Source organism: Augochlora pura, chromosome 7, assembly GCF_028453695.1.
Source record: "Augochlora pura isolate Apur16 chromosome 7, APUR_v2.2.1, whole genome shotgun sequence".
NCBI classification, from domain to species: domain Eukaryota; kingdom Metazoa; phylum Arthropoda; class Insecta; order Hymenoptera; family Halictidae; genus Augochlora; species Augochlora pura.
In genome coordinates, this window is record NC_135778.1 from 6,589,875 (window position 1) to 6,603,473 (window position 13,599).

Here is a 13,599-nt window from a genome sequence, read left to right on the forward strand (position 1 = left end):
TTCGTATTGTTACCGTTTTATCGTTATCGTTAATGTTGTTATTATTATCCGATGGTTACGCAAGAACACGTCTGATTTATCGACTAAACGCAGGAGGCGAACAACGTGGTCGAAGTAAAGAGCTGGCCGACTATTCTCGATATGGACGACATGCCAAAGAAGAAGCTACCTGTTATGTATCGGGCTCCGACTGCAGAAATGCTGGCTTACCTGGACTTCAGCGTCTCGACAACGGGTATGCTGGCGGGAATAAAAATGTCCCACGCAGCGGTGACTTCCTTGTGCCGTGCCATGAAACTTGCCTGCGAGCTGTACCCGTCCAGACATATCGCTCTATGCTTGGACCCGTACTCCGGACTCGGGTTTGCACTGTGGTGTTTAAGCAGTATATACAGCGGGCATCATTCCATACTTATTCCGCCATCGGAGGTTTGTTTCGTTTCGATATTCCGATATTTATATATCGGTCATGGAACTTTTATGTTAATACGCAATTGTTCTAATGATGGCATCCTTATCTAGGTGGAAGCTAACCCAGCGCTGTGGCTGTCCGCCGTTAGCCAGTCTAGAGTAAGAGACACGTTCTGTTCGTACGGCGTGATGGAACTGTGCACGAAGGGCCTAGGATCCTCTGTTCACGCTCTGAAGACTCGAGGCGTTAGTTTAGCCTGTGTGAGAACATGCGTGGTCGTTGCCGAGGAAAGACCACGGATCGCTCTTACCACGAGTTTCAGCAAGCTTTTCTCTGCTCTGGGTCTTAGTCCTCGCGCGGTGTCCACCTCCTTCGGTTGCAGAGTGAACACAGCCATCTGCTTACAGGTATGGAAGCGACACGAATTCCAATTACTATGTATTGATATCAAGACGTTCGAAATATTATTGCAAAATTGTTTCTTTCGAAATAGGGTGCATCAAGTCCGGAACCGTCCACGGTATACGTGGACCTCAGAGCTCTGCGGAACGATCGGGTGTCTTTAGTCGAAAGGGGTAGTCCGCACTCTTTGTGCCTGATGGAATCGGGCAAGCTGCTGCCCGGAGTGAAAGTGATCATCGCGAATCCTGAGACAAAGGGACAATGTGGAGATTCCCACTTGGGCGAGATATGGGTGCAATCGGCTCACAATGCTAGCGGTTACTTCACGATCTACGGGGACGAGAGCGATTATGCGGATCACTTCAACGCTCGCCTCGTCACAGGAAATACGAACGAGGTGTACGCGAGGACCGGTTACCTTGGTTTCTTGAGGCGCACGGAGAGCGTACAGCAGTCGGTGATCAGCGACGTCCCCGGCGACACGTCCGCGGCGGAAGCGGATATCGTTCCCGGCGATGCCGAGTTACACGACGCTGTCTTTGTCGTTGGCGCTCTGGACGAAGCTATTCTACTCAGAGGAATGCGGTATCATCCGATCGACATCGAAAATAGCGTGATGAGATGTCACAAGAAGATCGCGGAATGGTGAGTGGGACATCCGACTCTGACTTTTCCTTTTTATCTGCAATTCTTTTATACAAAAACGCTGAGAAATTTATCATTTTGCAGCGCCGTGTTCACGTGGACCAATCTGCTGGTAGTCGTGGTAGAGCTTGACGGCAGCGAGAGCGAGGCTCTAGATCTCGTGGCTTTGGTGACCAGCGCCGTTCTCGAGGAGCACCACTTGGTGGTGGGCGTGGTGGTGGTAGTGGATCCCGGAGTGGTCCCAATAAACTCGCGCGGCGAAAAGCAACGAATGCATCTGCGAGATGGTTTTCTGGCGGATCAACTCGATCCCATTTACGTCGCGTACAACATGTGAGCGGCGACAAGACACCTGGCTGGTACCGTACATTCCAGTCGCGTTGTCACCGCTCTCGGCTATCCTCGACCTCGACCCAAGGTCATCGGTCGATTTCGCGACCCGAATATTCACTGTTCCTCGAAGAGACCGGTTTCCCGTTGCTGGGGAAAAATCATCGGGAAGGTATCGCGAGGATTTCGCTCCCGTATTTTTCGAAAAGATATCGTCCCCAAACGATTTCCGCTCCCTCTTCGAGAGAGCTATATGCGTACTCGTCGCGTCCGTTGACGGCCAAAGAAGCACGAGACAAAAATCCAAGACAGGCAGGCGGTTACAAGACGCTAGTTGATTCACCGTTACGCACAGGTCTATTTCGTCATAGTTTTCGCCGATGGCAACACCGGGTAAGATTGCAAGCAATGATTATAGGAAAACGGATAACTCGTCGACGGAACGATTATAATCATCGATTCCGCGATAAGAGCTAGCTATGGAGAAATAGCGAGGGAAAACCGTTTTGAGACGATACTGTACTAATACTAACACCAATACTGATACCGACGCTGACGCTGACACTAATACCGATATCGAAACTGATACTGGTAGTCGTATACAGTGCATCATCGGATCCTCGAAGGATGAAAGAGACTAGCTAGATCGCGTAACCGTAACCACTGGATTGCCATAGTTGCCAACGCGCAGCTTGGACAAACGAAAGTCCGCGTCGAATCACCGGACCGTCGAGGCGACGACGACTAGTAATATCGTTGGTTGTTTATCAACGGCATCGGAACGGTAGTGAGCTTTTTTACCAGTGAAGAAAACAAACGGGAAACCAACCGAGTTATTTTAACGGGTGATCTAGGCATCGATTGGCACAGCTTGCTTGTGGGATCGAACGATCGTGTCCCGCAAGTACCTATATTCGTGTATACAACTGTCTCTGGTGTCTATTAGGAAAGAAGAGGAGGCGGAAACAAGAAAAAAAAGAATTTGATACACTTTTGTCGTAGACCCGTATAGCTTAACGGATTTTTTACTACGTAAAGAGTAACGATTAGCCAACGTGTAATCTATATTCTATCGTAACGTGAAAAGTTTTAACTGTCGACAGTTTTTTCTAATGTATCGCCGCTGAACGACACACGCTCACGCGTACGTACATACGTTGCAATGCGTGACGTAGAACACGCATGCTCGGTGGTAACGGTGAAGAGAGGTATTGGTCATATGACCAATAATCAAGAATTGAACAGATCGCGAAACTTGATTTTCTTGAACTGGCTGGGAAGCTTGAATTGAAGACCAATTGGTTTCTTCGTTGATGATTCATTTGGTTAACCGTGTGAAGAGCTGGACCCTATAGACTGTCAACTGTAGCTGGCCTGAATCGGAAAAGAGACGAGCATCTTACTGTTGCGCCGTTACCTCCGAGCGTACGCGCATGGTTCGCTATCGCTCTGATTGTATCCGATTTGATAGGAATTCGTTCCGAGACAGTTTCTACGTTGTTAATATTGTACGTACAACGATTTCGACTCGAATCGGTTCGGAAACGAGGCCGTGTAGGTCCTAGAAGGAACCATACAGGTCCGAGGCGGTCGGAGGTCTGACGATATTTAGCTGCGTCGCACACAACACCGCACCGTTTTCTACCGTAGACTATTTATTGTATTATACAACTTGGCACGCAATCGAATCGACGCGATAACCGTGTTCATTTTACTCTCCGGAAATGTCAATTTTCTTTTTTACACGAACATTTTACTTGTTCGATCTCTGCGAGCGACACGATAACCCCGCGATTTATTGCGTGCCGAGAAAGAGAGAGAAAGAAACAGAGGGTACACTTTTAGCGAACCACCTGGAAACCTGATCGCTTGTCTGATTTTTCTATTGGCCGAGGATCGCTAACGTTCGCATACGAACTCGCATCTCTCAGAGTTTTAAATCGTTTTTATAAACAGTGACATACTGCAGAAAATTAGTTAGTTTGCGACAAACTTTGCCTTTCAACGATGTTTCAACACAAGCAAAACGTAAGTAATCGAATCGTGGTGTTTTTGTCGTTACAACTTTCAACATTCATTCTCGGATTAAGGTGCAGAAAATTCATTCACGGCAACGCACAACATCTCGGCTGAAATGAAAGCGAAAGCAGCTAAAGTATCAATAGCGTTATACTATGTATTTGTACGGTGGATGGTTTCCGGTACGGGCACTGTGTTAGTCAGTGCGCGAGAAAAGTTACCCTCGACACGTGATCATCGGTGAGAGAACCATACGCCAAAAAATTTCCACGCCGACTTTCTCTTTCTCCTTTTTTCTGTTCTAGTTCTCTAACAATAAGCACAAACGCGTTGGACATGGTCCCTCGTCGACCAAAGCTCAAAAAAAGAAACCACGCGAAACGACGGCGTCGTCGCGCAACCAACGTTGACTTTCGGGTTGGAACGGTTCTTTCGTTCGTTCTCGACGTTTGTATTTATTTGGTAGAGTAGTCGCTGATCGTCAGACCCGACTATAGACATCGAGAGTTGGCTGCCGGAGTAGAATCTACCGAAAAATTTCAAGTCTTTGTTGCTTTGTTCGCAAAAGCGGGATTCGTACGATCCAAGGTGTACCAGAGTTGTTGATGTTTTTACGTTATCGATTCTTGCGAGTGTTAGCAAAGTTTACTACTATCGGGCCGCGGAACTCCGCGGTCTATTTATTATTATTTAAAGATTTATTTTTTTCTCGGGCCACTCGACAGGTTCTCGCGTGTCATTTTGATCGGTAGGTTGTATATTTTTATGTTAACGATAGTTATTATTACTTTATCCGCTAACGGAACTCGTTCAGCAGAGTGAGACTAGGCAACTTTTACGTTTATCGGAGTCAGTTTCTCCCGGGCACGGGAGTTCCTTGTGTGTCTAAAACGTGTCGTCGTATTCCAAGGCAGGATGATCCGTAACAAGCGAGCAATTATGGCATACAGTGCGCACCATTTATCATTGGCCTATCTCAATTGTTAGACGGAAAATCTCGACCATGCGACTCCGGCCCGAAAGTCGATCGCGTCCCTTCTCGTTACCTTGGAGTTTTATTGTTCCCGAGACTTTTTCTACGGATATGTACATTTGTTGATAGTTTTATAATTTTGATATTCTTATTTCAATAAAGTGACACACGAGTGCGCGGCGCGAGCGGTGCGTTCACTATTAACCGAGACGCGCGACACGCGACACGCCATTGCCACGACCGATGGACGGCCGGTTTTGTCGATTCTACCGCATCGTTGCGGATCTCGTGTTCGACGTTTCAATGTTGACATTTCCTCGATTCAACCCGTTAGCTACAATACTTTGACTAAATACCAAAAAGGATAATATAGCTCTTACAAGATTCATTCGCGCGATAATTACAGAAATCGAAATTTCTCGTGGGATATTCCATTATTTAAATACTTTTCTCTTAAATACTGAAATACATTTGTCTATTGCGTCCTCCTAAGATTCTTCTGTTAGACGCCGTAAATGTTGAAAGTCTGTGCTCCGAAATTTCAGGACACCGTCGAGACGAGATTCCGGTTGAGCTAGCACAGCGCTGCGGTAGGTCGGCTCGTACGCTCGTTGATCGAATAATAGTCATCGAGACCTTCGCAGACGGCTAAGGGGATTAGAAGGAGGGTGGCGCGTGTTACTCTCGTGCTCGGTGATCCGTGTTACGCAATACTGTCCCCGGTGACAGTGAACTCCTGCGCGAGATTCCAGACCGGTTTCGTTATCAGTTTCGCGGGCGAGCGATTTCTGTTCTCTACTTTTTTTTGTTCGTCGACACGGAAAAGCGCGAACGGCTTTCGACTTGAAAAGATCGTGTCGTTGCTGGTCGCGCGTCACGTCGCTTCGCATCGTGCCGATACGCGCGCGCTCCGCTTTGCGTACTCTAACAATTTAATGGTACCAGGCACCGGATGTCCGTTTGCAGGCGTCTTGTAAATATACGTATATCGGAGGCAGGCAAATTAGGATCTGTTTGTTTGTCACGTTCTTATGGAGCTGAGAACCTTTTGTGCTCGCCCATTTATCGTACGGTTTTTAATCCCACGACGAGAAAAGTAATTCGGCTCGCGAACGATCGGTTGACGTGTGTTATATCGCGCGAGCTCAACGTTTCGGTCGGTTTATTCCTCAGAGGAATTGTATAAAATTCTCCGGGATGGTTCTCGATTATCGGTTCCCCCTTTCGTCGATCCATCCTCGTGGATGCGGAGTCAAGTGCGCGAGTTGCAAAGGGTTTCGAAAACAGTCCATTGATCCGCCGTCACATTCAATTTACAATTAAGGTCTCGTGCCATGCTACCTTGCATCCTTCCGCGCTTTCGCGCAGGACGAAATATAGCCGATTAACGTGGGTCGCTGTCTGGGAATAATCGACAGAGAAATATCCTCCCAGAAATTGTTATGGGAGATCTGGAAGTAACAATTTCTTCCTGCGTGAAAGATTCACTTTGTGCACTCGGGTCACGGTAAGAATGTGCAACGTTAAGCTAAACGTTGTCCAATTTGATCGCGGAATCCTTTTTTTTTCTTATTTCTCTTTAAAAATAGATGCACATAGATTACTTTTCTTACGATCTATGGTCGATCAAAACTGCATTTGAAACGACGTCGATGTCCATTGATCAAATGCCATTTGTTTGTTCGTCGAGAAATATTTCTCGTCAAATACGAAATAGTGGGTATTGAATCGGTCATTATTTAATATGTTTCATTGTTACGTGAAAATCCTTCGTCGAGGTCATCGAGCTAATTTTACTTATCGTATTCGACCTCGGTTACGCGTCACTTGCAAACAGTCTATTGAAATTTATCATGAATCGTACATGGAACGCGGGACCGTGAACTAGTTCGTTTACCGTGATAACGTTGTTACAGATTAATTCGTGGGAACGCGGATTAGCAAACAAAACGCGGCAGGGAAGAGGAGCTGGGAACGTTGCGCAATCCTACGCGTGCGAAACGAGTGCACGCCGCGTAAGGAACTAGGTTGTATTATGTATAAATGTTGATAACTAGTTGATAGGAATGTGGAGATACTTGTCACGAATAAAGGCCGCGTATCGTCGCGCTCGAGCCAGGATAAAGAGAAAGCCGATGGATCCGTGGATCCACGTGTACGCCTCTAAAACTATAACGCGCAATCCTGGGCTATGGAAAATGATCCTGAATCGTGTAAATAATTGCCCTGTATCCATCCGAGGGCGTTAGAAGTTACTAAAGTACGATATAGTTTGTACGTTGAGGTATGTATGTATATATTTTTATAAGGGGATATCTATAAAAATATATATACACATACGTATATAAATATTACCACAGAATAATAATATAAACGGTCACTGTCATTACCAAGCCGTAGCGTTTTGCCTGTAACAGTCGGACGAGACTAAGGTTGATACTTTTTAGTGTGTCTGTCCCTAATCCTGGCAGCACCAATCCAGGAACGGCCGTGTTTTTCATCCCTCGTCTCAGGGAAATGATAAACGTCGAGTAGAGACTGTGCGCCGACGATAGGATCAACACAATGTAGCAATTCATTATAGTCCGTAGCGGACTCTCTTCTGTTTCTTTCCCCTTTTATTTCTTTTCGTTTCGAGCAAAGTGAAACCGGAAACTGTGAACGAGACCGGTGTTTCCTTAGGAACGCCCTGCGATCGCAGTCACGATCGCGCGCGCGCGCACACACACATACCCATCGTACCCCCCGCGTTACGATGCGACAATTACACACCTCCCGAAATCCCATTAAAACCGAGCGCCTCTTTGTAACCCATACGATATTTCACGAGGAGCTTCGCGAGCTGACATCAATAAACGTAATGTACATTTTTTGCAACGAGCCATTCTACTCTTTTGCGTACCCACATCCACCCACGCATCCTATTCGTTCGTTCTTCCGCTTGATCGGAACAGCGGAATTCGGCGTTGATTGCGTCGCGTATAATATACCATGTTTTCGGCTGTACCTTCCATTCGGATTAACATGTAATCAATTGTAAACAGCCTGTATTTCATGGTATACGTGGACGCTTAATTCTGGAACGAGCCTGTTCCATTTTTTGGCATGAGTGATATTGCAGAAGAGGAAGAGGCAGAGAAAGCAAACAATAAGCTACGTAAAGAGGCAATGAAAAGTCTAGAAAATTGGGATGCACTAAGAATTTGATGTGAAACTGAAATTTCATTAAATTTCGGCTATAATAAAATCGGTTTACAATTTTTAATAAATCTTACAAACGCGTTTCATATAGCGCCAAACAGTTAGATATAAAATTATGTGGTAAACAGTTAGAAATGAAATCATGTGGTAAACAGTTAGAAATGAAATCATGTGATAAACAGTTAGAAATGAAATCAATTACTTTTAACGTACCAGTTAATTCTCCCCAGAAATCATGGAAATGGAACGCGTCGAGATGTTTTCACTTTATGTAACCTACGACGAATTGGATGAATTGTTGAGAAACATTAATTTCGTTTGACATTTATTAACTGTTATCACCGTCGGTAATTTTCCTGAACAGTTTGAGCATTTCGTCGCTAGCCTATAACGGCGCTGTATGGACTCTTGAACGAACCACGGCGAACTTAAAATGTTGTATGGTAGATACCTATACACGTTTAATAAATACGTGCTAATTCTTTAGTTTAAATTAAAGCTAAACCACTTGCGTGGTACATTCTCATATTTCGTCTTGCATTACATAAGAAATCATCAACGCCGGATTTCCGAGAAATCCGTTGTTAACCATGCGTGTATATGTATACGTAAACCGTATATCCATAAATATGTGACACGTGATTAATTTATTACGTTTGCTATACGTTTAGCTCGAACGCGTAACGATAGTTCTTAAATTAGAATGCTTCAAAATATCGAGAAAAGATCTCTCGATTTGTTAATGTGAAACCCTATTTCTTTCGAAAAAAATTAATCGCTAGCTTTTCCAAAATTTCTGAAAATCAATCAATTGGTCACTGATCCCTTGACTTCTCCCCGCTGGGCGCCAGTCGCGCATTCGTCTTGTGCCGCCTTGCTTCGCCGCGGGGTCGAACGCTAAAAGAAAGTTCGGCAAATATACACCTCAGTAAATTAGATTAACGCGCGCGGCCTGTTTGAAACATACCGTGGGCAATGTATCTATCTTGATTTATTTAGGCCGTGAAATGTTAACGGTCGCGAACAACTAAACGACCGACCTACAGTTTCATGTTTCGTAAGATAGTCGAAGGCGCATTTCTCGTATGTGGCTTCGGTGTGCAAGGCTTGTTTCATAATACGAGCAACAACTACTCAAAGTAACGAAATTCGCGGAACCTTATCTTTTCGTCACTGTTTCGCGACTCCTTTTCGGCTGCATTCGTAAAATGTGCTGTTTCAATTTGGGAATGTCGAGTCATAGTATAAAAAATCTTCTCGATAGAATATCTGTCGATACAAAATGAATGCGATTCAAAACCTGTAATTAAAGGAACGTTGGTCGAGGAGGGTGGCCTTCGTTTAACTATTTTTAATCATCGTTATTATTTCTACAAGTGTGATTTAGAAATTTAAGTATAGTTTGAGATTATTTGAATGGACGAGTGAATGAAGAATGCAATGTAAAACAAGAATGTGTGTAGAACATTTATTAATGAAAAGATAAAACGTGTATTGCAAATCTTATTTTATAACATATACGTACAATAATACATATAAACAGATTAGTCACGATCTGATTAGGTTATACGAGAATATTTGGACTTTATATTTTTGTCCCGCGTGGCCGCACCGTGCGCTGTCGCAGAGAGGTTCCGTGGTTTTCGCACGCTAGACAGCGGAGCGCCGGGATTGGACGGCGTAAAAATTTGATTCTGTTCCGTTCGTTCCTGTTCTCTTTGTCGTTTGCTCTGTCGCGCCCCGTAGAGCCCCGTACAACACCGTGCCTCGCCGGTTGGCCTGCTCCCCCCCTCTCTCCCCGGCGCACCCCTCCCGGACTGCCGCGCCGGTTAGCGTTGATCCGCCACTGTCCACCGGTCGGACCGCGCGTACCGCTCGTTCGAGAAAGAGATCGAGCAACGTGTTTCCCCAGGGAAGTCGGCGTGCGTTCGTGCGGTAAACGGCGTCCAGAGACGTTCGTGTCGAACAGTTCGTCGGTGACAGTGCGTTCGCGAGCACGGATACCTGAAAGGGCACGGATTCCCTAGTGCGCGCTCGCACACGGTTCGGCCGACTCTGAATCGGTTCTGTTCGTCGATTTACCCGTTGGAAGAAGAAGGAACACATTGTTAGTGTCGGCGACACACGCGGACATTGCGAACGGGTACACGGCTCGCCCTGCTGGCATCGCGGTGTTGTCGCTCTCGAACGATGATCGTGCGTTCAAGCGGTTAGACGCAGTCGGAATATAACCGGGAAACCGTCGGAAACAGTCGCTGCTTCCCGATCGACCGAGACCGAGGCCGAGACAGACGGCCGCACTGCAAACAGGAACGGCTCGCCACGCATCGATTACACGCGAGGGTACGTAAACCGATTCAATTTTTCTTACCCCCGTGGATCGATCGATCCTCTTCGACCGAAACGTGTCGCTCTTTTGTTTTCCCGCTCTACCGACGTCTATACATATATGCACACGCGTATATATCTACATACACGTGCGCATCTCCGGCCGCAGGTCTTATGCATACGCACATATCCCGAAGGTTCGACCGACACTTCGATTTCACCAGGGCGTTTTCACAGCGCGCCTGAGGCTTGTCGCGTTCCTCCGAGTTCTCGTTTCACGAGCAATTCGACATGTTTCCGATGTGACGTTGATGACTATCGCGTGGCCATTTTAGTTGCCATCGACGCTGTATTGTTCAGCGACGGGTCTGTCTAATTCTATTACCATGCTAGAACAGCGTGGAGAATTTCTCTCCTTCCGAGAAACCTTACCGTTGTGCGATCACATTTACGTTTCATTAATCATTTTACGACACGGTGCGTTGCCTGGCGTATTTAAGCAGTGAATTTCAATGTTTCTTGGCCAGTGTTACCCGTCGTTACGTTCTGCTGCGCGAAGCAGGTTCTCTATTATACTGTACCATAGTATAACAAAAGTAACACGACAGATTCGCTGGAATGTGGTGTTTTCACGGAATTAATTCCTTAAAAGTGAATTGAAGGGAAAAGTATAGTTTTCACAGTTTCGTAAAGCAACGCGCGTATAGGAACTGGTACGTATGACAACTAGATTCGAAACATTATTTTCCGAGCATCGAATCTTTCGTATGTGATCATTACTGTTGCACGAAGGAGTATCGCACGTATTTTTTCATATGAGAAAACCGTCGGCGGTGTTTTCGTGTTTCAAAGTTTGGGCGTGACATGCGCCGTCCGAACGAGATGTGATGCAACGTGTAGGCACACGTGTTGTGCACAGATTCGGACGCGAGATACCGTCCCGTTACACGTTTTGCCGCGTATGGCATATAAAGCGACCCGCTTGCAATCGAGTGGTGGAAATAATTTAGCGCGAATGCAGATGAAAATATGTCGCGTTCGCGTGGGCGTGAATATGGTTGAGGGCACTGAGATATTGGTGACGGAAGCCGCAAACGACGTCGCTACCGCCGATCTATTTTTGAATAGTCTCGCGGAAGGGCGGCCGCGCGGTTCCACGTATCAGATGTTTTACGATTCCGTCGATTCCCGAGCGACGGATACGTTTCGCGCTTTATCGCTCTCGAATATCGTTTGTTATTCTAGAGGCCGATGGGGGTGTCGCTCGCCATGATGGATTAGCTTTTACGACACGATTACGTCGAGCAAGATGCACTTCTAGATACGCGGAACAATAAAACGATGAACCGCGTGACCATCGAAAAATACATTTCGGTGGAGGTGCACGATTTTAGGTTCGAAACTCGTTGCTGAAACTTGCCCGAAATTAGTACAGCGCGAACAAAATCTTTCGCTTACAGGAAATTATTTTATATTCCAAAGAAGAGGAATGTAGTATACTATACACATAATATATCAAATATTCATTATTACAGTACACTGGTTCCAATTACGCAACAGTTTTATTCTTTTCACAAAAACGTAAAAAAACAGAAGTAGTGTAATTAGCCATAAAGATTATCTCAGTCGTATTCGTACAGTCAACATGGTGACGGACGTACGTAAAATGGGCGTATGAAGATTGGAAGAACACTAGTTTTACTGATGAGAATAAATTTAACGCTTTAGTGTGGTATACACTTGTCACATATGGTGCGAAGGTGTTTTTCTGCCACTGGGGTAGATAATCTTGTATTTATTGATGCGATTAATATATAAATATATTATAAGAAAATTTACATGATTCTGTGGATTTTATGGGTATTCGAAACGATTTTACTTTTTAATAAGAACTACGATTTTCTTTTCATTTATACGATACATTTTCTTACACAGAGCTTCGGAAAATATGAAATTCTATGACTGCGTAATAAGGTTTCATCGGATGAAAGTATTTTAAAAACGTTTTAATTACGCGGAAAGGTTTCGATTCGGATCTGCTGTTAACGCCTTGCCGCGAGTGCGACGTTAAATCGATAGACCTTGCTCATCGGATAATCCAATATCCTCTTCTAGTTGCTTAGAGGTCTCGCGAGTGTTTGTCGATTGCTCGTTAGAAGAGCGGGGCAAATGAGAATTTCTGTTAAAACGTCACAAATAAATACAGCAAAAGAAATTCGAACAGCGCAGAAATTTTCTCTTCTTTAGATCCGAATGACGTGCTCACATACCTGCCTGGAATTTATCTAAGCATTCGCTGAACACAATACAAATTCGCGAGAATTATAATGTCGCCGTAATCAGTTTTTTTCGTGATAAAGCTTTCATCGAAACGATCGATCTTTTTCGATCTTTGTCGATCTTTTTTTTTTGCCTGAACGTAGTTTCTAGGAAACTCTTTAGATGCTTTGTTAGGGGCGTTTCGCGAACGTTCGGCGTTCGGCAGTTGCCCTTATCTGCAGTGGCGAGTAATTATCTATCGGTTATCGTTCTACCTAGTTCCAGTTGACGTCAGTGGTAAACATTATATCTCCTACAGTTATTTTGAATTCCATTTCGATAAACATTTAATCCTTCAATGGTTTCGTGTATCTCTCCTTTCGATACGTTGTTGCAAAACAGCAGCGTAAAAGCAGCTATAAAACAGTAGTAACACGTAAAAAAAATTGAAAAATACTATTGTACTACTTTCAAGTCATTCAAATAAAAAAGAATGTATACATAGCTTTAGTATTTGCAATTATCGTAGAAAATATTTGTTTTGCATAAGAATCCGCGGTCTACTTGAGTCTGTGGTGGAAGGATCTAGTCAAGGTTATGTTTAAACGTGAGGACTATGCCAGTTTGCATAAAATTTGTCTTAATACCCTGGAACAGCATATTCAACGTATCTAAAATTTCTAACGGCTGTCATTATCACTTAGAAGTTTAAACTACGTGTAACATAGTACAGTCTAGATTGCAGAGGGAACGAAATTAAAAGACAACGGAAGGTACAGGGAATACTTATCGGATGTTCGTAGAATTCTGCAGCCCGTGATGGCGTGCAAGTGTCGATTTGATTGCGACAAATCATTCTGTATTCCCAGAACGCGCGTGAAGGCAGATTTAGATCGCCGGTGAAATTGGCCACGTGGCGGATCTTCTCCGTAGCCTTGGCGAAAAAAATTTCAAAGTCGACAAACAGCGCTTTCGAAAAAATGGGCGCGTGCCGCGTTGCCGATGGATTCGAAGCGAATCTTGTTTGGAC

At 44.8% G+C, this 13,599-nt stretch overlaps 2 protein-coding genes across 11 annotated transcripts in view; both read left to right on the plus strand.

Annotated features, from left to right (window-relative positions):
- The window catches only part of LOC144473379 (disco-interacting protein 2 homolog A-like), a 43,483-nt gene extending 35,522 nt beyond the window's left edge, over positions 1-7,961 (plus strand). For 4 of the 7 annotated variants that reach the window (XM_078187198.1, XM_078187199.1, XM_078187200.1 and 1 more), the window contains 4 exons: positions 94-429; positions 523-819; positions 906-1,459; positions 1,544-7,961. In XM_078187198.1, the coding sequence (XP_078043324.1) occupies positions 94-429; positions 523-819; positions 906-1,459; positions 1,544-1,796 (1,440 nt within the window). In that variant the 3' untranslated portion in view covers positions 1,797-7,961. The remainder of the gene's footprint in view (positions 1-93; positions 430-522; positions 820-905; positions 1,460-1,543) is intronic. The other 3 variants (XM_078187203.1, XM_078187204.1, XM_078187205.1) reach the window with 1 other exon arrangement.
- Positions 7,962-9,826: 1,865 nt separating this feature from the next.
- Ae2 (anion exchange protein Ae2) overlaps positions 9,827-13,599 on the plus strand; it is a 59,948-nt gene continuing 56,175 nt past the window's right edge. For 2 of the 4 annotated variants that reach the window (XM_078184836.1, XM_078184840.1), the window contains exon 1: positions 9,827-10,325. The gene's annotated coding sequence lies outside the window, so the exon portion shown is untranslated. Of the gene's footprint in view, positions 10,326-10,929; positions 11,024-13,599 lie in introns of those variants that run through there. The other 2 variants (XM_078184841.1, XM_078184839.1) reach the window with 2 other exon arrangements.